Source organism: Schistocerca serialis, chromosome 4 (assembly GCF_023864345.2).
Source record: "Schistocerca serialis cubense isolate TAMUIC-IGC-003099 chromosome 4, iqSchSeri2.2, whole genome shotgun sequence".
NCBI classification, from domain to species: Eukaryota; Metazoa; Arthropoda; class Insecta; order Orthoptera; family Acrididae; genus Schistocerca; species Schistocerca serialis.
In genome coordinates, this window is record NC_064641.1 from 959,535,144 (window position 1) to 959,559,906 (window position 24,763).

Genomic DNA, 24,763 nt, shown 5'->3' on the forward strand with positions numbered 1-24,763 from the left:
CATCGCTCAATCCTTTGAAGTGTCTCACGCTGCTGGCGCAAATAGACGCGTGGTGTGATGTAGGCGCTGTACAGTCAACTTTCGACACGGACAATTTGCCTGTTTCACAGGAGAACGAAGATGTGGCGGCGGTTCACTCGCATAAACAATGTCGCGTTGGGCCGCAACGCTTGCAGCGAAAACAGCAACCACAGAAGCAGGTTTGTTCCGCACTTCCTTCTTGTCCACATTGTTTTGTACAGCATGAAAGGGCCGCGTGTCCAAAACGTTGGGCCACGTGTAATTCATGTAGGAAAAAAGGCCACATTGCTTCTGTGTGTCAGTCCCCTAAAGTTCCTGTCGACGAGGACGAGGCATCGGACATGGACGTTAACTGTGTGCTTTCTCAAACAAATAAGTTGTTTGTTACTGTTCGTGTTCTGGATAAAGACATTCGCATGCAAGTGGACACTGGCTCTGCAGTAACTCTCATTAATTCTGGCACGTATTTGGAGTTGGGCTCCCCTCCCTTGTCTCCAGTTACGCGAAATCTGAGAACTTATAATAAACAGAAAATTCCTATCATTGGCCAGTTTGATGCTTCCACTGCCTACAAGTCTGTTGTTAGGCCCCTCACGTATTATGTGGTGGATCATGCAGGCACTGAAAACCTGTTTGGTTATGATGCTTTCCAGTTGTTCGGGTTCTCCATTGATGATGATGTGCACCTCATATCTGAGGATATTACCTATCAACAGCTGGATGGATTGTGTTCTGAATTCTCGTCCATGTTCTCTGCTGGTCTGGGTCGTGCCAAGGATTTTGAAGCCCACATTACTCTTAAGCCTACAGCTCACCCTAAGTTTTTCCGGGCACGCCCTATTCCAGTGGCGTTGCGTGCACCTGTCAAGGCTGAGATAGACAGGTTAACAGCTTCAGGGATTCTCCTTCCTGTTACCTCCAGCGAATGGGCATTGCCAATCGTGGTGGTTTCTAAACCAAACGGGAGTCTGCGATTGTGTGGTGATTTTAAAGCCACTGTCAACGCTCAGAGCCTCATTGACACTTATCCTCTTTCCCCGTCCTGAGAAGTTATTTACCAAGCTCGCTGGGGGCCAGTTCTTTTCCAAACCTGACTTATCGGAGTTGCCGCTGGATGCTTCTTCCAAGGAATTTCTCGTCATCAACACTCCTTGTGGGTTGTATCAGTAACAGTGGTTACCTTTTGGCGTTGCTAGCGCGCCGGCCATTTTTCAGCAGTTTTTGGAACAGCTCACAGCTTCCGTTCCCGGCTGCATAAACTATCTGGATGACATTGTTGTCACGGGGGCCTCCACTGAGGAACACCTTCGCAATTTGTGTTCACTGTTTCGGGTTTTGCATTCGGCTGGGTTGAGGTTCAATCTGGACAAGTCACAGTTCTTCCAACCCTCCATTGTGTATCTTGGTTTCCACTTGTCCCGTGAGGGTATACGTCCTCTACGTCAGCACATTGCGGCCATTAACGTTCTACCCCAGCCGTCTACGGTCAAAGAACTTCAGGCGTTTCTAGGCAAGATTGTTTATTATCACAAATTCATTCCATCCGCAGAGGCGGTAGCTCATCCTCTGCATCAGCTGTTATGCAAAAACGTCCCTTTCTGTTGGTCCGACGATTGTGAGCAGGCTTTTGTCCACCTAAAGGCTCATTTGCAGCCGGTGCCTTGTCTTGCCACATTCCGTCCGGGTCAGCACTTGGTTCTGGCGACTGACGCGTCACAGTATGGCCTAGGGGCTGTTCTCGCCCATCGGTATGAGGATGGGTCGGAATGACCCATCGCCTATGCTTCCAAGACCCTCAACGATGCGCAACGGCGTTACTCTCAAATCGGAAAGGAGGCGCTCGCTATCATTTATGCTCTAAAAACGTTCAGCGTTTTTTTGTATGGTTCTAAGTTTCACCTCATCACCGACCACAAGCTGCTGGTCTCTCTGTTCAGCCCATCGGCGTCGCTTCCAGATAAGGCAACTCACCGCCTGCAACGTTGGGCCCTATACTTGTCTCGTTTTCACTATGAGATTCACTATCGCCCCACGGCCCAGCACGCAAACGCTGACGCTTTGTCGCGATTGCTGATGGGCACTGACCCGGTTTTCGATCGTGATGAACTATTCTGTTTCCACGTTGATGAGGAAGAACATCGTGCGGTCGAGGGTTTTCCACTTACAGGTTCACAGGTCGCATCGGCTACTGCGCGGGACCCGGTCCTGCATCAGGTGATCGGTTTTGTTCGACGGGGTTGGCTGGACAGGACCAAGGGCTGGGCATCGGATCCCCTTCACAACTACCAAGCCTTGCGCCTTCGTCTGTCTGTTCGTGATGGTGTTGTTCTTCTGGCCACAGATGGCACATCTCCACGGGTCGTGGTGCCAGCCTCTCTTCGCAAAGATGTTCTCAAACTGTTGCATGAAGGCCATTGGGGTATTTCTCGGACCAAGTCCCTGGCCCGCAGGCATGTTTATTGGCCCGGTATTGATTCGGACATCGCCCACATGGTTGCTGCATGTGGTCAGTGTGCTCAACAACTGGCTGCACCTCGTACTATGCCCTCTTCGGGGCCTGATGCGGTGCAGCCATGGGAACGGGTGCACGCTGACTTTGCCGGCCCCTTCCTCGGTATGTATTGGCTACTGTTGATTGACACCTTCTCGAAGTTTCCGTTTGTTGTTTGATGTCCGTTGCCCACCACTGCGGCGACGACGCTGGCTTTGTCCAAAATCTTTGCGCTAGAAGGTCTTCCATCCATGATCGTCACAGACAATGGCCCTCAGTTCTCTTCGCAGGCCTTCCGTGATTTTTGTACTGGACAAGGGATTCATCATGTTACAGCACCGCCCTTCCATCCGCAATCGAATGGGGAGGTCGAGCGCCTTGTCCGCACTTTCAAAAGCCAGATGAAAAAATTCCTTAGTGTTTTTTCCACAGATGACGCTCTGCTGCAATTCCTGATTTCTTATCGCTTCATGCCTCTGAGTGATCGCAGCCCTGCTGATCTCTTGCATGGCTGCCAACCGCGCACTCTACTGCACCTGCTTCACCCTGTCAGGCCTTGTGCTGTGTCCCCTAGTGCGGGAAAATACTCGGTGGGCGCTGACGTGTGGGCACGAGGGTATGGATCTCGCCCTAAATGGATTCCAGGGGCGGTCAAGGCTCTTTGCGGCCACCGGCTTTGTGAAATACGTACGGACGACGGCATGGTTGTTCGCCATTACGACCAGATGTGCCCCCGAGTGGTGGCCACGCCGGTGCCACCGCACCTTCCTTCGCCTCCACCAGCCCGAGAAGCCAGTCCTGTCGCTGCTGCCGATCTACCGAACGTGTTGATGCAGCCGACTTCGCTACTGCTTCCGAGTACGCCGGAACCGGGCCCAGTCGCGACGCCGCCTTCTCCGGGACCCATCTCGCTGGAGCACACCCCCAGGTCCACGACACCTATGGGTGCTGCTCCGGAGTTTTCACCCATCATCTCGTCCAGGAGGCACATTCCACGCACGAGCTTCCGTCCTGGACATTTTCGACCATACTCTCGTGTCTCTCCGCGGGATCTTCTCGGGGCTTCACAAGAGGCCATGGATGTCTCCGCACTGTCCATGTCTCCAAGGAAGTGAGTGTTTTTTTTTTCAAGGGGGGAAAAGTGTTGTGATAGTGCCACGAGATTTAAAAGTGCCGCCACGACAGTACGCGCAAACGGCGATAGAGGTGCTCCGCAACTCGACTGAGCGCGGGAGCGCCACCTAGCTACGAACGGCGCCGGCCGCATGTCACGGCACGGCAGTCGAATAAGAGATACTGAGTTGTTATCATGTAACGAGCTATTGTTTCTAAGTGAGTGTGGTTGAATATCCACGCAATTATTGGTGTTTAAAGGTTATAACATTATCAGTATACAAGGACGGGTGATACGAGGACCCCACAGCTGCTACTAGCCATTTGATTTGCTACCAGTAAGAGATACACACTCAGTATGAGCCCTGTAGGACCTCATTCTCTTGGATATGGGGGGTACTGAGCACCAAGTAGAACCCAGAAAGTGAAGTACAACAGGAAGTTCTGCATAAAAATTGAGAGCAGATCCCAGAGACCCAATTTGTGCAAGATAGCAAGGATGTGGTGTCGCCATGTGGTGTAATAATCCTTTTGCATGTCGAAGAAGATGGCTACAAGGTGTTGACATCGAGCAAAAGTTGTTTGGATGGCAGACTTAAGGTAAACCAAGTAGTGGAATGGCCTTGGTGAAACCATCGCCCTGAGACAGAGCCGGAAGACCCAGAGACTCAAGGAGCCAACACAACAGACGGTTTACCATCCATTCGAGCAATGCACAGAGAACAATGGTGAGACTAGCTGGGTGATAACTGTCCATCCCTAGAGAGTGCTTACTTGCTTTCAGTACTGGGATGATGATGCTTCCTTGTCATTGCAATGGGAACTGGCCCTCGCTCCAGATGCTGTTAAAGATGGCAAGGATATGAAATTGACAATTCACTGACTTCTGCTTGATCATTTCGTTGTTGATATGATCTGGCCCTGGGCTGAATCAGTACAGAGGACTAGGACACAGAGAAATTCCCACTTGCTGAATGGAGCGTTATATGGCTCCAGATGGTGTATAGTTACAGACAGTTACTTTTGCTCCCCACGCTATTTTAGGACACAAAAGGCAAGTTGATAATTCACAGACACAGAGGCTCGAGCATAATGCAGAGCAAAAGATTCGGCGATGATGTCTGAGTCAGTGTAGATAGTACCATCTTTGTCCAAACCTGTGAATGGAAGGTACGTGGCCTGACGGTTGAAACATACCATTACCAACATTCTTCTTTCTGTCATTTTACTATGTGGCGGACCCGTGTCTGAAGCCATTTAAACACAGTGAGGTACTCCATTGATGGGTGCCACTTACGGCGCTGGAGAGCCCACCTACAATCTCTAATGGCCTCTGCGATTGATGACGACCACCCAGGTAATGTCTTTCATCAGGGAGGGCCCGAGGAACAGAGGATAGCCAAATCAGCTACTGAAAGAATGGCTTTTGCTGTATTCTGGACTGCCTCATTGATGTCTCCGTGTTCTGAGGAGTCAAGGGTGAGAGCAGAGGCTAAAGCACCCCAGTCAACACTGTTGAGAGCATGTCTGGGTAGGCATCCACAGGAATGATGCTGAGGGAGGGACACAGGTGATCATGAACTCTCCAATGGGTGGTTGGGAGAACACAATGTATGCAAATGGAAAGGTCAATCGCTGAGAAAGCTCCATGTGCCACACTATAGCGTGTGGGGTTACCAGTATTCAAGAGGCCTGTCCTTGCCCCACAGCCTGGCACCCTTGTCCTGTCCCACCTAGTTCCTGCATGCTCAGCTAGGCAGCACTCACTTCTCTTCCCACATCCATACTCTGCTATCTCTCTGCTACTACAGATTGCTGCTTCTGTTCAGCGCAGTTGCATTCTGGCTGGAGCTGATGAAGATAGTGGTCATATGTGTGAGGTGTGTTTCCAGTTTGTTTCCTTTCTGAAGGAGGCTTTAGCTGAAAGCTCAATGTACAACAGTCTTTTCGTTGAACCTGTCTGCAACTCAATGTGTCATCTTTGTGGTGAGTAGCAGTTTATCCTTCACAAATATTTTACTGTTTTTTTCCTGAGCATGTCATGAATTATGAGGATGTGGTTAGGTTGTAATGTGATAGTCTGGTTTTCAGTTGACAAAGCCAACAAATGTGAAACCTAAAAAATAGGGTTTTGTGGATCACTTCTGCTACCCTTCTTGTAGATGTGTGTGACCTGTGCATTCTTCCAATCACTGGGCACTCTTTTTTGTTTAAATGATCTACAGTTTACAGTCCTGAACTGTTTTATTCTCCCTGGATATTCTTTTGGTTATGCTTTAACCACGCTCTGTCAGGCTGCCTATATAGATAACTTTTATCAGCTACTGTGTATCCTACTTTTCATTGTTATTTGCAATTGCAAGGTTTTCTTAAATATATGTTTTACAACCAACTGTGTAAATCATGAGCACTACGAAAGATATACTGTTGTGCTGAAACATTATGACTGCTGCTTGTCACGAGACTGGATGGCACGTAAAGTGGAAAGGAAAGTATGTAAGCAGAGCAGAGACAAATGGAGAATCATTCTAGTGATGATACAGCTGCAAATGGGGAAATCCACTAACATAAGTGATTTTGACACAGGGCACATTGTTTTGGCCTGGCATCTGGGAATAAGCATCTCAGAAACAGTGAAGCTGAGTGGTTGTTTGTGTGCTACTGTCATGAGAATGTATGGAAAGTGGTTAAAGGACATCAAGCACAGATCACAGGTGTTAGTAGCTTGCCCAATCTGTTAAGTACAATAGGTGGCAATCTGTGGTAAATCTGATGACATAGTACAATACTGGTGCAGCCACAACTGTTTTGGAGAACACCATTCGGCACACTTTTTTGAACATGGGACTCTGCAGCAGTAGGTGTTGCCACGTTGATCCAACGAGTTACAAATGCAATGGAGCTCATACCTGAGCTCAGACTCTAATCAATGGAAACACGTCACTGGATCCAATAAATCACATTTCTCATCACGTCAGGTCGATGATTGTATCCTGATACACAGGCGAATGGCTCTCTAAGATAAGCACTTTGCCACAGATGGAGTCTGGTTGGTGTAATATTATACTACAAGGGACATTTACCTGGGCTTTGTGTGACCTGCGGTAGTAATAAAACTGACAATGACGCATGCAGGCTACGGGAACACTACTACAGACCACCTGCATACCTTCATGTCTTTGTCAAAAAGCAATAATTGGGCTATGGTGGTTTGAGGATCGTCCACAGTGTACTCATGTAATTGGCCTAGCCTCTCAATCTGCCTGATTGAACACATATGGGGTGCTACCTAGTGCCAGCTCTGCACCCACAGACCACTGGCCTCTAATTTATGAAAAGTGTGTGACCTGTGAATAGACATCTAGTGCCACATACCTCTGAAAACTTGCCAAGGACTTGTTGAAGCCTAGCCACACAGGACTGTTCCCGTACTGCATTCAAATATTAGACCAACATGCTATTAATCAGTTGGTCGCAACGTTTTGACTTCTTATTGTATTTGTGGAGGGATCAACCAGTCCAGGACAAAACAGTTGCACTGATGAATTGTCAATTTATATTGTGGCAGGAAAGAACCATGACAAGTCATGCCAACCTTTAAATAGACAAAAATATTTGTTGACAAGATATTTGATAGGGCAGGGAACAATCACAAACGTTTCATAGTTTAATTAAAGGAAACTTATATCTGCACTTCATGCACGATCTGTAATAGTTTAATAATTTCAAAAAATCTGGCTCCAAAATTAATGGTGTCAGAATAAATTTGGAAATCATGTCAGATTTTTACAAGAAATTTACATATGTATGTATGTATGTATGTATGTATGTATACTGCTTGGTTTTCTGGGCTGTTATCCTTGACACTATTATCTTCCATATAATATTTTAATTTTTCATAATAATAGGGAGTAGCCGAAGTCATTTTTTAAATATCATTCAATTTACTATTAATAAATGACACTAAAAAAAGTTACCTGCTTTATTCAACACCCATACACACCGGTTATTACAGTACTGTGTTCTATTTACTTACCTTCACTGGAACTACTGGCTCTGGTTGTTTTGTAAAAACAATACGGCCATCAAGGAATGGAGGTACAATGTTGTGCACCAGTAAATGAACTCGGTCTATGTTTTCTTCATCAAAATCTTCGTCCACGTCCACAGACTGTACAACACCACTTGTTAGCATTCGATTTCTTTCCCAGAGTTCATTGTCCTGTAAACGTAAGAAACAGTAGTTGAAAATACAGATCTACGAAGGACCACATAAATTCACAAGGTATGACAGAAAATTCCAGAAAAAGTAGTTTGAGGTACAAGCAAATGAAAACTACAACATTGAATAAAGTACCACACTACGTTGTTTTTTTTCCAAATAATGAAGTGTTACTTTTTAATTTTTCAATTACTTTCTGTTAAAATATTATTCCCTATTGGGCATGGGAGGCTACAGGAAACCTCTTGGGAAAAAATACTATGGGTAAAAGAAACAAAAGAAAATAAATAAGAGGACTGTTAAGGTGCACACAAATAAAATAAAAAATAATATTTAGTGACGGAAGAAAATGATTGGGGGAAAAAATAGTGTTTAACATCTCACCAATGATGAGGCTGATAGAGCAGGGTCTAAGACAGGAGAACTATGAGGAAGGAAACTGGTCATATCTTTTATCAGAAGAAGCGAGCTAGCATTCTACTAAAGTGATTTACGTAAACCACTCCAAGTCTACATCTGCATGGTCAGACAGGGATTTGAATTCTGGTACTCTAAAATGTTAGTATAGTGTTTTAATAACTGCACCCCTTGCTTGAATATAATGGTGCACAAAATTAGGAAATATGCTGTCAATGGGAAAATTAAAAGGTTAAGATTATTATTACATCTCTTTTAACAGTGTACAAACCAAATCAAGTCTACAGTGCAAATAATGGTGAATAACAATTATATGAATTTTCCCAATCACAATTAGAATCAAAGAAAATATAGGTTCTGTAACTTCTAATGTGCTGGAATGAACAGAAAATTTGATGGTAATAATAACCATATATTTGAGTAATAACCACAAGGTCTCTAGTGCCTGTAGAAAATGATACCTAGAGATAAATGTGATTAAAATGAGTAAATATTTTAAATATACCATAAAATACACAATGAAATGATGGAATCTTCTGTGGCACAAAACACACACACACACACACACACACACACACACACACACACACACACACAGGGGGGACAGGGGGCGAGAGAAAGGGAGGGGGGAGAGACGGAAGAGGAGGAAGAGGGGAAAGACGGGGAAGACGGGGGAGGGAGGGAGATTATAGTTCAAGACAATGAAAATAATCTTGTCTGTAAACTATACAACAAACATTAGAAACAGGACGAATCATCATAACAGTCACTCACATTGCACATGTTACATTCTTGTCATAAGAATTCACACTTTACAAGAATATTTCTTAAAAACCAGAAAAAATCTCATTTCACTCTCAGAGCATACTGCTTTATAAGTTTCTAAGCTTGGCAACTAAAATACTATGCCAGATGTATGCTGTTGACTGATCACTGCACTAAAAACTGATGCCCCAACAACAACATAGAACACCTAAACTACACTCCTGGAAATTGAAATAAGAACACCATGAATTCATTGTCCCAGGAAGGGGAAACTTTATTGACACATTCCTGGGGTCAGATACATCACATGATCACACTGACAGAACCACAGGCACAGAGACACAGGCAACAGAGCATGCACAATGTCGGCACTAGTACAGTGTATATCCACCTTTCGCAGCAATGCAGGCTGCTATTCTCCCATGGAGACGATCGTAGAGATGCTGGATGTAGTCCTGTGGAACGGCTTGCCATGCCATTTCCACCTGGCGCCTCAGTTGGACCAGCGTTCGTGCTGGACGTGCAGACCGCGTGAGACGACGCTTCATCCAGTCCCAAACATGCTCAATGGGGGACAGATCCGGAGATCTTGCTGGCCAGGGTAGTTGTCGTACACCTTCTAGAGCACGTTGGGTGGCACGGGATACATGCGGACGTGCATTGTCCTGTTGGAACAGCAAGTTCCCTTGCCGGTCTAGGAATGGTAGAACGATGGGTTCGATGACGGTTTGGATGTACCGTGCACTATTCAGTGTCCCCTCGACGATCACCAGTGGTGTACGGCCAGTGTAGGAGATCGCTCCCCACACCATGATGCCGGGTGTTGGCCCTGTGTGCCTCGGTCGTATGCAGTCCTGATTGTGGCGCTCACCTGCACGGCGCCAAACACGCATACGACCATCATTGGCACCAAGGCAGAAGCGACTCTCATCGCTGAAGACGACACGTCTCCATTCGTCCCTCCATTCACGCCTGTCGCGACACCACTGGAGGCGTGCTGCACGATGTTGGGGCGTGAGCGGAAGACGGCCTAACGGTGTGCGGGACCGTAGCCTAGCTTCATGGAGACGGTTGCGAATGGTCCTCGCCGATACCCCAGCAGCAACAGTGTCCCTAATTTGCTGGGAAGTGGCGGTGCGGTCCCCTACGGTACTGCGTAGGATCCTACGGTCTTGGCGTGCATCCGTGCATCGCTGCGGTCCGGTCCCAGGTCAACGGGCACGTGCACCTTCCGCCGACCACTGGCGACAACATCGATGTACTGTGGAGACCTCACGCCCCACGTGTTGAGCAATTCGGTGGTACGTCCACCCGGCCTCCCGCATGCCCACTATACGCCCTCGCTCAAAGTCCGTCAACTGCACATACGGTTCACGTCCACGCTGTCGCGGCATGCTACCAGTGTTAAAGACTGCGATGGAGCTCCGTATGCCACGGCAAACTGGCTGACACTGACGGCGGCGGTGCACAAATGCTGCGCAGCTAGCGCCATTCGACGGCCAACACCGCGGTTCCTGGTGTGTCCGCTGTGTCGTGCGTGTGATCATTGCTTGTACAGCCCTCTCGCAGTGTCCGGAGCAAGTATGGTGGGTCTGACACACCGATGTCAATGTGTTCTTTTTTCCATTTCCAGGAGTGTACATATATTCAGTGTGTACCATACTCCTCTCCCACTGTCTGCCAAAATGGGAGTGTAATTTACAGCTGCCATCTTGTCAATAAAATGCACTCTTTTCATTCCTCGAAGGTCAATGGCTTGCAAGAAATGGATCAAAGTGCTTCTCAGTGGCTGGGCAGAGGAATGACACCGTCAAAGAGAAAAGTTGTTTTAAAGTGGTGGGAAGTGAAGGAGGAGGAGACTGACTGCAAATTCACTGATAATCACTCTTTCTCTGGTTAACTCATGAACTTTCAACCACAACAGTGACATTACAGTCAAAGGAGTAATAATACTTTGAGAAATTCTGCAAGCCTTGTAAGTTTTATTGTCTGCTAGTTCAATCAGATTATTTCCTTCAGTAACAATGATCCCTGGTAGGTACACAGCAGCATCTTTCATAGCACCAAAGACAAGTATTTACATTCTCTACAACATTCTATCTGCCAGGTACATTTGGCAAACCACATGGAGGATCCAAAAGCAATTGGAGCCCATGAGAAATGTCTTTATTCACTCCCATTCATCTTTAGCATGCCTTTCAGACCACAAAAATTTTTCACAACGAAATGTAAATTTTTCTGGAATTAATATTTGAAGTTATGGTCAGGTAAATCAACTGATCAATCAAGGGTATTATTACATTTTCGACCCATCAACATACACAATACTTAAAAATATACTTCTATTAACAAGATATAGATTACATTCTTTGCAAAATTTTATGAAATTTAAAGTAATTCTGCTCCTTATACGAAGGAAAGGGTCATTCATATTGTATAAACATTAATATTTACTACAGCTACTCGCATTGACCCTCTCGTGGCTACTGCAGTGATCGTCCCACCTTTCTGCCTGCCTGACTAGCTAACAGTGGCAAACATATTGTTCGCCTGGCTGGCATGTGACTGATTCAGATGAGGACCACAGGAGAATACTGCCACTGCAGACTGATCCCAAGTTCCAGCTGCGTGCACAACCACTCTTCAATAACACTATTCTTAAAATCAGTAACACACTGTATGGTCATAGTGGTTGCAGCTGATGATAAGCGCGAAAGAGAGCTTCAGAACTGATCCTAGCTTTCTGTTATAAGTTTATTATGGACTGATAAAATATTAATTTTGAAAAATGATAAGAATTTTTTTTATCTATGATTGCAAAATTCTGTAACTTGAGATTTACACTACTAATATATGTGCCTAAAACCTACTAAAATTCCATTAACACTGGACAAATGTGTTTCAAGATACACAATGTAATCAAAAGTATCCGGACACCTGGCTGAAAATGACTTCCAAGTTTGTGGCGCCCTCCATTGGTAATGCTGGAATTCAATACGGTGTTGGCCCACCCTTAGCCTTGATGACAGCTTCCACTCTCGCAGGCTTACATTCAATCAGGTGCTGGAAGGTTTCTTGGGGAATTGCAGCCCATTCTTCAAGGAGTGCTGCACTGAGCAGAGATATTGATGTTGATAGGCGAGGCCTGGCAACACGCTGGCGTACCAAAACATCCCAAAGGTGTTCTATAGGATTAAGGTTAGGGCTCTGTGCAGGCCAGTCCATTACAGGGATGTTATTGTCATGTAACCACTCCGCCACAGGCTGTGCATTATGAACAGGTGCTCGATGATGTTGAAAGATGCAATCGCCATCCCCAAAGTGCTCTTCAAGAGTGGGAAGCAAGAAGGTGCTTCAAACATCAATGTGGGCCTGTGCTGTGATAGTGCCACGCTAAACAACAAGGGGTGCAAGCCCCCTCCATGAAAAACACGACCACACCACAACAACACCGCCTCCAAATTTTACTAGTGGCTCTACACACGCTGGCAGATGATGTTCACTGGGCTTTTGCCATACCCACACCCTGCCATCGGATCGCCACATTGTGTACCTTGATTCGTCACTCCACACAATGTTTTTTCACTGTTCAATCTCCAACGATTAGGCTCCTTACACCAAGCGAGGCATCGTTTGGCATTTACCGGTGTGGTGTGTGGCTTATGAGCAGCCGTTTGACTATGAAATCCAAGTTTTCTCACCTCCCGCCTAACTGTCATAGAACTTGCAGTGGATCCTGATGCAGTTTGGAATTCCTGGGTGATGGTTGGATAGATGTCTGTGTATTACACATTAAGACCCTCTTCAACTGTCGGTGGTCTCTGTCGGTCAACAGACGATGTCGGCCTGTACGCTTTTGTGCTGTACATGTCCCTTCATGTTTCCACTACACTATCACATCAGAAACAGTAGCCCTAGGGATGTTTAGGAATGTGGAAATCTCGCATACAGACATACGACACAAGTGACACCCAATCACCTGACCACGTTTGAAGTTCTTGAGTTCCACAGAGCGCCCTATTCTGCTCTCTCACAATGTCTAATGACTACTGAGGTCGCTGATATGGAGTACATGGCAGTAGGTGGCAGCACAATGCACCTAATATGAAAATCGTATGTTTTTGGGGGTGTCCGGATACTTTGGATCACATGGTTTATATACTTTTAAAGTGGCCAGTTCCTAGAGAAGGTGTCTGAAGCTTGGACATCTTGTGTTCCACTTGGCAGTGAGTGTTGCTGAGAAACTGCACATATTTCGTTGAACTGTTCACCTTTTGAAACATCTGATACATCAGTTCTCCACAACAATTCATGCTTTTTTGTAGATTACAAAAGGGAATTTAATTTGTTTGAGCATGCATTCTGCTTACTGTTCCACATGGCAGCAAGTATTGCTGTGAAACTACACTAGTCTGTTACAATGTTTTCCTTTTTTCCATAGGTAAAAGGCTGGTAGTGCAATGGATGCACCAGCCTCCCACTCGTAATACCACAGTGAGAAGAGCCTGTACTCAACCTCTTGTTTGGGCAACAGCACGGTCATGGACTTGCATCACAGACTTTATTGTTCTTGTAGGAGAATGGTACTGACGTTTTGGCTAAACCAATATCCAGCATTTGTTTCATTCTTTAAAACGTACTGACACAGCAATGCATGCAACAGTATTTGGACTGAATCGAAAGTAGTAGGAGAGACATTACTAGACTGACACTTTATACGACACATTGAAACGTATTTTTATGGCTCAGTGTTGCGTAGAAAAGGCAAACACCTAGGTTTGCGTCCCCACACTACCTTTACCTGCTATGAAGTTTCATTAGTGAACACAAGCAATAGTGTGAAGTTTCATTTGGCAATTCTGAGGTGAATCCTTTCTTCCAGATGTGTTGGTGAAGTAACATATGCAGAACTTTTGTGAAAGTATTGGACAGAGGCACCACTGAACTTAAGCTTGCAATGAGACCGTCAAGATTTGTTTAGGTGCTTCAGTCGGTAAGAGCACTGCCTGTAAGTCAAAAGGGTTGGGTTTGAGTCCCAGTATGACATGAAGATTAAATTTTTCAAGAAGTAGCTTCCTTCAAGGTTAAGGATTATTTTATGGTGGTTTTCCATTACTCTTGTGACGTATGATGTGAAGATAACCAGGGTGTATACATGGACAAGGGAAAAAAAAAAATCCCAGATTTTTCCGGGATTTCTCGGTTGAAAATACATTTTCTCCCGGGTGAAAATACATTTTTCCCCCGTGTTATGTGAGAGTATACTTTTCCTCGGCACTATAAAACATATCAGTCTTTTGAATGTTTATGGTTTTATACGCCGACGTAGAATTACCTGGCACGTTAGAAAACGAAACTCAGGGCGGAGGAGGGAAACACGTTTTGGAAAGATCTTTGATGTCACAAAAGAAACAAGACATCAGAGGACATTTCAACTTCATCGGAATTTCCTGAACCACACTAAAATGCATAATTAGGCTTAAAGTGCACATCTGTATGTCCAGATTCGGATGTAAATTTTCTTGAGTACCAGTACTATATTATCTCATGTTTGGTTCTTTATTATGGCATAATGCCATGCGAGCTAGAAGATGGAAAACGTGCACTTGAAATGCAGCGAACAGTTGCAACTAGCCAACAGTGTGAAATTAAACACTTTGTTTCAAATAAATTGACTGCCTCAGCGCAAAAGATTAATAAAAGCTAGAATGGACAGTGTCTTGAAAGGATGATATAAGATGAACATCAACAAAAGCAAAACGAGGATAATGGAATGTAGTCAAATTAAATCGGGTGATGCTGAGGGGATTAGATTAGGAAATGAGACACTTAAAGTAGTAAAGGAGTTTTGCTATTTAGGGAGTAAAATAACTGATGATGGTCGAAGTAGAGAGGATATAAAATGTAGACTGGCAATGGCAAGGAAATCGTTTCTGAAGAAGATAAATTTGTTAACATCGAGTATAGATTTAAGTGTCAGGAAGTCGTTTCTGAAAGTATTTGTATGGAGTGTAGCCATGTATGGAAGTGAAACATGGACGATAACCAGTTTGGACAAGAAGAGAATAGAAGCTTTCGAAATGTGGTGCTACAGAAGAATGCTGAAGATAAGGTGGGTAGATCACGTAACTAATGAGGAGGTATTGAAGAGGATTGGGGAGAAGAGAAGTTTGTGGCACAACTTGACTAGAAGAAGGGATCGGTTGGTAGGACATGTTTTGAGGCATCAAGGGATCACAAATTTAGCATTGGAGGGCAGCGTGGAGGGTAAAAATCGTAGAGGGAGACCAAGAGATCAATACACTAAGCAGATTCAGAAGGATGTAGGTTGCAGTAGGTACTGGGAGATGAAGAAGCTTTCACGGGATAGAGTAGCATGGAGAGCTGCATCAGACCAGTCTCAGGACTGAAGACCACAACAACAACAACAACAGATCTCTTTAGCAAAACGACAAAAATAACTTCATTGTTCTGCAAGGTGATTAAAGCTTGACTGTCAGAAAGGTGGAAATAAAACCTGAAAATAATAACATATTTTAACCTTCTGTAATTATGTGAACATATTTTAATTCATTTCAAGCTCCCGGCCACAGAAATCCGCTTTGTTTTCATTTGATGTGAGTGTAATAAATGAAGAGGAAACAGCAAAAGCATTAAACGTAAACACAGGTCATCTGGAGACTACCTACCTCCCCACCACAACACAGACTGCTCTGTGCATCAGCCCAGGAGCTACGATATTTCTGAACTGGGGCAATACTGGATAGTGGCGCCCAGCCACACATCCGTAGCCAGATGCGGGAGAAGGTACTACCCATACGTGACTCAACTGTGCCTGCAAAAGAGCCTGCCCGCAACTGCTCAAACGAATCTAATGTCGACAGCTGTCACGTCACGCTCATCGGGAGCAATTTTTCGTTATGAATCATTGCGTAGTCTTTCTAAAACCTTTGACACAATTTGCTGTCGGCAGCCGCTTGTATGAGCACTATGTTTTGTTGTTGCATTTGGCCTATTTCCTTTGCAACTTAAGTTTTATTTTCATTTTTTCTTCCTCTTGTTAATGTTTTGTTGCTGCAGTATTATCCTGCAGACGCGGGACACAGTAATATCCTTTGTTGGAGTACTGGTTCTTAAGAGTCAAAATCACAAAAATTTAAATGAAAACTAAAACAACGAAACATTCCCAGAATTATAAAAAATTCCTGGGTTTTTCCCGGTTTCTCCCAGATGAAAAAATTCCCGGGTTTTTCCCAAATTTCCCGGCTGTCCCAGGTCGTATACACCCTGATAACATCCCATGTTCTTGAAAACGTACATCCTTCCATTTTTGTGCCCAATTCTAGTTGTTGAAATGCCTCCACATAATACAATAATGAGGGAACTGGTACCAATAATCACTCCCTCAGCTTCAGGATCTCGGTCATCAAATTTGAACCCAGACTGCACAGGTTATATGGTTCATAGTAAGTTCAGCATATAACATCATCCTGGGTTTTGCGTGGTTTATGGAATGCTAGAGACATAGCAAGCACCGCCCCAAACACATAAAGAAGACAACAAATGAAACAGATGGACCATATGTTAATTTTCTCCAGCAGGTATGGCTCCTTACTAATGTGGTAATTTTAATCATTGTAGTACAGACAAAATCCTCCACAGTGCTGCGTCATCACATGACAAGCTAGAGTTTAACAGCATGATAAGGACACTAGCAGGACAAAATATTTTTAAGGAGAACGAATTAATGACTTGAATGAACAGCCTGAAGGAAAAAACAATAAAGAAATAGATATAATATGCAAGTACAGACAAAATAGACTGACAATAGCCACACATAAAATACCTTATTAATCTGCCGTTGTTGAGCAGACAACCGCTTTTTTTTTCTTTGTTCAAGTTGCTCCTCTTTCTTTTTGGTGTAATCTTCACTGAGATTTGAGAAAGGATTGTGTTCTTCATCATAGCCATCATCCAGCGAGTACCACTCTCTATCCAATCTTTTCTGTTCTTCTTCCCACAATTCTCGTTCCTCTGCCGAGGACCACTGTACATCATTTTCTATTAAAAAAGGAAGACAGATTTAGAAAAAGTAGTTAAGTATGTTACTAACATATTGTAATCCCCTTATTTTGCTAATGGGATGGATATGAGTATCACACTACCAACTAGAGATTTCCCATAGCCAAGCTGAAGAGTGCAACATTTGTACAGACAATAAACAAGAATGAATTTTTCTGATACAAACATTAAATTTCTCTTTAAATTATTCTTCTGATAGTCCTTTGCAGATAGGATTCTTATAACCTCGGCACTATTGATACTCAACTCAAATAGCACAGTACATGTTGTTTTCTACTTTAAATGCCCCTCTATCTGGTGACAAAACAACCAAATACATTCTCTCCTTGGCATGAATATATCACAGTTGAGTCATGTCCACTGATTCCCTGCTTACAATGTCAATGAATGCATCTAATGAAATTGTGTGGAAGGAGAACCAACAGTCACTCATTAGAATTAACAGTAAGCCAAAATGCTGCTTAAGTTTAAAGTATGCTGCTTCATTTAATGATCAAATAACCTAACGGAATGCAGCCGGGTGACGTCATCAACAACTGCCAATATTTCGACAGGACCACACCCTGCCATTTTCAAGATATAACCGCAACAAGTAATTGCTCTGCAAGGGAATTTAAAACCTCGGTTGTCAGAGAAACTATGGACAGATAACACACACACACACACACACACACACACACACACACACTGTAAACACTAGCACCATCACAAACCAAAGATGACCAGTGTCAGAAGTTGTTGATAGTGAAATTGATAATCAATGGGTGGAGTAGCATAAACTCTGTCACTCTGTTTTTCGACAAGGAAAAGATCAGAATTTCATGCAGAATTTAGACAAAAACCACTTTCTCTGCTTGTGAGGTTTCTTGCTAGTTTAATTTCAACAGCTTCCTTAATAACACTACCCCAATAGCTGGAAGTGCATGCCAGAATCTATTTGTTGTTATATTCCAATATTGGAGAAAGAAAGTTGCTACTCACCATATGGCAGAGAATCTAAGTTGCGACAGGCACAACGAGAAGATTCACACAGTTACAGCTTTTGGCCAGTAAGGCCTTTGTCAGCAACAGAAACACTTACACATCTGCAGTCTCAGACAACTGAAACCAGGTGGTTTCAGTTGTCTGAGACTGCAGACGTGTGTGCAAGTTGCGTTTGCATGAGTGTGTGTGTGTGTGTGTGTGTGTGTGTGTGTGTGTGTGTGTGTGTGTTTCTATTGCTGACAAAGGCCTTAATGGCTGAAAGCTATAACTGCGTGAATCTTCTTGTTGTGCCTATCGCAACTTAGCATCTCCGCCATATGATGAGTAGCAACTTTCCTTCTCTAATATTGTTACATTACATCCTGGATTTTCCATTGTTTGATTGTTGTTATATTCCATAGGATGACTGGTGCCAGGGCAATGTTCTGCAATCGCGATTCACTCGGCTGTTGTAGCAGGAGTGTCACTTATGCTCAGCACATTGGTCCTCCAAAGTCCTGACAGTCTGACTGATACATGACATGACAAAACTGCAAGGAAAACAGTAGACATCTTAAGTAAAGTAGATCATTCTTTATGGATCTCAGAAGTACCCTGATCTTAGATGTTGGTCAAAAAATACACTTCACATCATATGTTCACAAAATGGACCACTCCTGTTCAAAATGCTCCCTGTGCAAAGCAAAATGTCATAGACTTTGGTGCCACCTCAGTATTATCATCACTCACTTGGTGCACAGTTGGTCAATAGTGCAAATCATATCTAATCTGTCTTTCGCTATAACCATTCTGACGAAAAGTGACTTCAAGATGGGTGAACTCAGTTGACAAACTCTCAGGGATCAAGATGAGGTGGGCCCTGTGAACCAAAGTATGCACTACCACTTCATGTTGAGCTGGACCTTCTTTGCTTAGGACTGGTTTTCCCTCTGAGCTCTTGATATTCATACATGTGGTTCTCTTTTCTCCAAAGGTCTCTTTAAATTTTCCTGTAGACAGTACCTATCTTACCCCTAGTGATACATTCCTCTAAATCTTTACATTTGTCCTCTAACCATCCCTGCTAAGCCATGTTGCATTTCTTGTCGATCTCATTTTTTGAGACATTTCTATCCCTTTTTGCCTGCTTCATTTGCTGCATTCTTATATTTTCTCTTTTCATCAATTAAATTTAATATCCCTTCTGATACTGATGGATTTCTACAGCCTTCATCTTGTTACCAGCACGATCCTCTGTTGTCTTCACTATTTCATCCCACAAAGCTACCTATTCTTCTTCTACTGCCCTCTTTTCCCTGTTCTTGTCAATCGTTCCCTAACGTTCTCTCTGAAACTCTCTGTTGCCTCTGGTTCTTTCAGTTTACCCAGGTGCCATCTCCTTAAATTCCTACCTTCGTGCAGTTTCTTCAGTTTTTGTCTAGAGTTCATAAAAAATAAATTGTGCATCTGTCCTTGGAAATATATTCCACTTAATACCCTGGTTCCTAAACCTCTGTCTTACCATAATGTAATCTATCTGAAACCTGGTGTCTCCAGGCTGCTTCCACATATACAACCTTCTTTCATGATTCTTAAACCAAGTGTTAGCTATGATTCTACCAGGCAGCTTCCTCTTCCATTCCTTAACCCGAGTCCATATCCACCTACTACTTTTCCTCCTTTCCCCTTCCTACTATCGAATTCCAGTCCCCCATGATTATTAAATTTTCGTCTCCCTTAACTACCTGAATAATTTCTTTTATTGCATCATACATTTCTTCAATCTCTCATCATCTGCAGAGCTAGTTGGCATTTAAACTTGTACTACTGTGGTAGGCATGGGCTTCATGTCTATCTTGGCTACAATGGTGCATTCACTATGCTTATCAGTGTTCTTATGTTTTGTTCATTATTAAACCTACTCCTGCATTACCGTTATTTGAATTTGTATTTATGACCCTGTATTCACCAGACCAGAAGTCTTGTTCCTCCTGCCACTGAACTTCGCTAATTCCCACTATATCTATACATTTCTCTCTTTAAATTTTGTAACCTTACTGCCAGATTAAGTGATCTGACATTCCACGCCCCAATCCGTAGAACGCCAGTTTTGTTTCTGCTGATAATGACATCCACCTGAGCAGTCCCCACCCAGAGATCCAAATGGGGAACTATTTTACCTCCGGAATATTTTACCCTAGAGGAAGCCATCATCATTCAACCATACAGTACAGCTGCATGTCCTCGGGACAAATTATGGCTGTAATTTCCCCTTGCTTTCAGCCGATGTACCAGCACAGCAAGGCCGTTTTGGCTGATGTTTATTACAAGATCAGTTCCAGACTGTGGCCCCTGAAACTACTGAAAAGGCTGCTGCCCCTCTTCAGGAACTGTCTGGCCTCTTAACAGATACCCCTCCGTTGTGGTTGCACCTATGGTATGGCTATCTGCATCGCTGAGGCACGCAAGCCTCCACACCAATGGCAAGGCCCATGGGGGTGGGGAGGGGGTCAGTGTGAATAGGCTTCCTATAAACAGCACATCCCACAAAATCGAGGAAGGGAAGACAGCCATATTCTTCCATCTCCATCATGAAACAAATATTCTGGAGGATTGAATTCAGGTATTCTAAAAAGTCTTTCAAATTCTCACTTTTTTGAGGCCATATTATCTACGTGTCTGAAAAACAAACAAACAAACACACACACACACACACACACACACACACACACACACACACACACAGAGATGTCATGGAATAAAAAGTAAGTGGGAGTCAACACACGGTGGAATAGGTTTGTTAATTCAGCAACAAACCTAATCTCAATCAACCATAACAAATCAGACAGAGGGACATGCGTGGAGAGTGAGACCACATCAAAACTTACTAGAATATCAGAGTCATTAAAATACATCCCCTCTAATCTAAATAAATCTACTGCGTTCTAAATGTGGGACTCACACTGACCTACAGGGTTCAACAGAGTAGCAAGGTGTTTTGCTACACAATATGCTGGAGCACCTATGTTACTCACAACTGGATGAAGAGGGACCCATTCTTTGAGGAATTTAAGGATGTCATATAATCTAGATGGAACAGCATAATAAGAATTAGGGCTTTTAGTCACCTGTAACAATGCTGCAAAATATCACAATAATCATCAATAAGGAGTTTCTTACAGCTTTGCCACACAAATTCATGGCAATATCAAGCAGGAGGCATTTATCTAAAACATGAACATTCATAAGCGTTAACAGATACAGATTTATTATGGAGAAGGCCTAGAAATATCGTTAGAGTGTCTGCTTCGATAACAATGAAATGATGCATAAATGAATACTTAAATAAAAATAAAATAAAGTTGGTTAACCAAATTATCTGCAAAGATAAGTTTTATGAAGGACATGACTAAAACTGTCACCATTTTGATATTCTGTGTACAATGAGCTGAGATGAAGGCACTGTTAGTGCAATGAATAAAGTGTAATTACTTAGCCGTGTACTGTTATTGATAGTCAAGTTGAATGTCCACTGCTGTCCATGTCCCTCTCTTTCTACACTTGTTTGTTTCCTCAGCAGTAAGTCTTTAATACATTCAATCCCTTAATATTTATTTTCAGACTTTGGTGAAGCCAACACCCGGTGGTATCTTAATAAATTTGGAGTGCATCTGAAGATTTGGACATACTGAATACTAACTCACAGTCCTTCATCCATTAATGGAATAAGTAACAGTGTATTTTAGAGAAAAATCTGATCATAGAGGACTATACAAAAGCACATTTCATAACGACCTCAGCCAATTACAGAGTATAAATATTTTTATGGCACCCACGTTTATCCTATTAGTGAGTGAGCTTAACAATGTTAACACATTTTTGTGGCCCTAGCAATGGAAGGAAATGGTATGTGTGTGTACTTACAATGAAACTGGAAGTCACAACAGAAATAGGAAATGCAGTCCTTTCCAAGTCTAAGGCAACTTGTGGTCTGCAGTGAAATATACCATGTTTCTACTGATAATGGTTTACTTAGTGTTGTTTCCACACACTATTTGAACAACTGATAAATAATTCTCTTCAACTAGAATCACAAAGGGATCACAAATTTAGCATTGGAGGGCAGCGTGGAGGGTAAAAATCGTAGAGGGAGACCAAGAGATGAATACACTAAGCAGATTCAGAAGGATGTAGGTTGCAGTAAGTACTGGGAGATGAAGAAGCTTGTACAGGATAGAGTAGCATGGAGAGCTGCATCAAACCAGTCTTAGGACTGATGACCATGACCACAACAACAACAACAACAACAACATAGAATAATCACTGTTGTCTGAGCAATGAATAAATCTGTCATAAGTGTGATCACATAAAAGGACCCTGTAATGAACATGACTATATCAATGAAGGTCAAACACTACCAATAAACAAGGCCACATATGATTTGCCTCTCAACTGCAAGGCTATTTATGGCAGTATTTCTAAAGTGTCATTAAATTCTGATGGAAAAGAGGTATTATGTGGCCAGTTTACTAAATTATTGTGTCCTGCACTCACTTTACCTTCAATGCATGACTACATTGACATATGACAATAATTTAGTCTTCTCTAAGAGAACTGACTGCCGGAGGTCAACATAGTTATTTTTGGCAGAAGTTTTTCATGTGTGACCTATTATGTAGCAAAGCATAATGTATTACCTTTTCCTGGCAGAGGTGTAGCACCAGTTCTCTTCCTGTCACGGGCCCAGCTATTGAATCTGTGGGCAGGGGTAGGTCTTGGAGTTTCATCTTTCCGTAGGCGCTTTTCTGTTCCTTTTCTGATTGACCAGTCACTGTCTGGTTCTCTTGTCTGTGGTGTTGGGAGATCCCAACTGGAATACTTTGATGGTGTCGGATCGTCATCATCCCAGCTCGTTCTGCAAGCATACAGCAGAGTGTTTTTATAATGTAAAATAATGATTTTAAATGTAAAGCACAAACAGCTGGACAACAAGAGGCATATGTACAATAACGACTAGCCTATCTGATTACTCATCTACTGTCTTCTTAGAATCTTAAGCTGCAATATAATTTTCCATGTTTTCCCTTAATGTATTATATAACCTGTATCTCTGTAATTTTCTAAACAAACAAGAAGAACAAGAAAGATTTCCCAACTAATTTACTAACTTCCTACTAATATGTAGACTGTCTATGAAATTAAGTCATCAAACAAATCTGTAGGAGACTTTTTACTAAATAATCCTTCCATACCACATATCCAAGGGAACATGGAATGTCACCTATGTGATATTATAAGACATAATTCTTACTTGGATGTGGGATCCTTTATCTTTATGACTGGTGTGAGAGGCTCATCTCGAAAACGAGGTGTTTCAATCCAGCTGTGAGCAGAACGGGAAGATCCCCGCTCAGATCTTTTATCAACATCTCGTTCACGGCTCCTCCTTTCATTGTGATGACTTCTTTTATCACGATCTCTTTCTGCATAACAGTAATTCAGGGGAAATTGTCTTCTAAGACCTCAGCAAACAGAAAAAGATACCAAAAGACAGACTTTCTAAGTAGTAAGTAATTTTTAAAAATATAAACAATTATGTTTACTTGCAATGTGAGCTGTACAAGTGCTTCACTTTATCTCTTTGAAATATGAAATAAAATTTGATACACATAAGTATTCTATTGGTTACCTTTATAATGGTGATGAGAATGTTTATGCCTGTCATCATGTGCTCGTTTCTCTCTATGTTTATCTTTTGTAGATGCATGGACACCTCTCTCTTTGTTTTTCTGTAGTCTTTCAACTAATCTCTGGCGAGCTTCATCGGATATTCCTCCTGTGTATGTTGGAGTTTCTTCTTGAACATGGCGATAGTGCCTTTAAAATATTAAAGTAAGTCTTAATACCATAGCTAAAAAAAGAGATGTGAAATTTTAAATGTTAACTGTGGTTCCAATGTGTTTCTGAAACACAACATTTAAGTGAAACCACATTTACCATGAAAGTGCAACAGTAAAACAATTGGAAGCCATTACAATCATGAAACTTCTAACAAGCTACACATGACAATCACACCACAATGAAGGAAAGGGTGAGGAAGGGGGAAAGGGAGGGAGAGAGAGGGAAGGAGGGGTGGAAGGGGTGGCTGAAGACTTACACAATTTGTCTGGAAATTAATGTCATTGGCTAAATAGCACTTATGGTGTCATCAGCTCTTGCATTGTGCGCTGATGTTGGCATATCATTGGTGTTGGTCATAGCCAACTGGGTGATAGCATACAGTAGCCAATGAGAATCGCTAAATCTAATGATTTCTTTCAGCAGAAAATATGAATTGATTATGTTTGATTTCATATCGAGAGTGGCACAATACCTTTTACTGATCTGGTTATTACAAATTTTAAGTTTAGTTAGTGATTTTTGTATATCTTTGATAATTGGAAATAACCTAAATGTGCTGCCAGATTGACCTGTAACTTTAATGTGACAACTAGCTTGTGTGTTGGCAAATCCAACAAATGTCAACACAAAAATATGATAGCTATAATAGACTGAATTGCAGAGTAACCTCAGATACACATTTGCCATTGCAATAACATACTTTTACGTATTATTTCCAGTTTTGCTGGAAATTCGGAAGATGTGGTTAAACTCTAACCTAATAGAACATAAAACTCTAACCTAATAGA

At 42.8% G+C, this 24,763-nt stretch overlaps 1 protein-coding gene across 2 annotated transcripts in view; it reads right to left on the minus strand.

The window, feature by feature from the left end:
* Positions 1-24,763, minus strand: part of LOC126473610 (pre-mRNA-splicing factor ATP-dependent RNA helicase PRP16-like) — a 186,931-nt gene that overhangs the window by 154,722 nt on the left and 7,446 nt on the right. Inside the window, exons 3-7 of one of the 2 annotated variants that reach the window (XM_050100779.1) lie at positions 23,764-23,951; positions 23,386-23,596; positions 22,772-22,989; positions 16,876-17,090; positions 7,662-7,847 (exon numbers count right to left, since the gene is read on the minus strand). In XM_050100779.1, coding sequence (XP_049956736.1) covers positions 7,662-7,847; positions 16,876-17,090; positions 22,772-22,989; positions 23,386-23,596; positions 23,764-23,951 — 1,018 coding nt within the window. The remainder of the gene's footprint in view (positions 1-7,661; positions 7,848-16,875; positions 17,091-22,771; positions 22,990-23,385; positions 23,597-23,763; positions 23,952-24,763) is intronic. The other variant, XM_050100780.1, reaches the window with a different exon arrangement.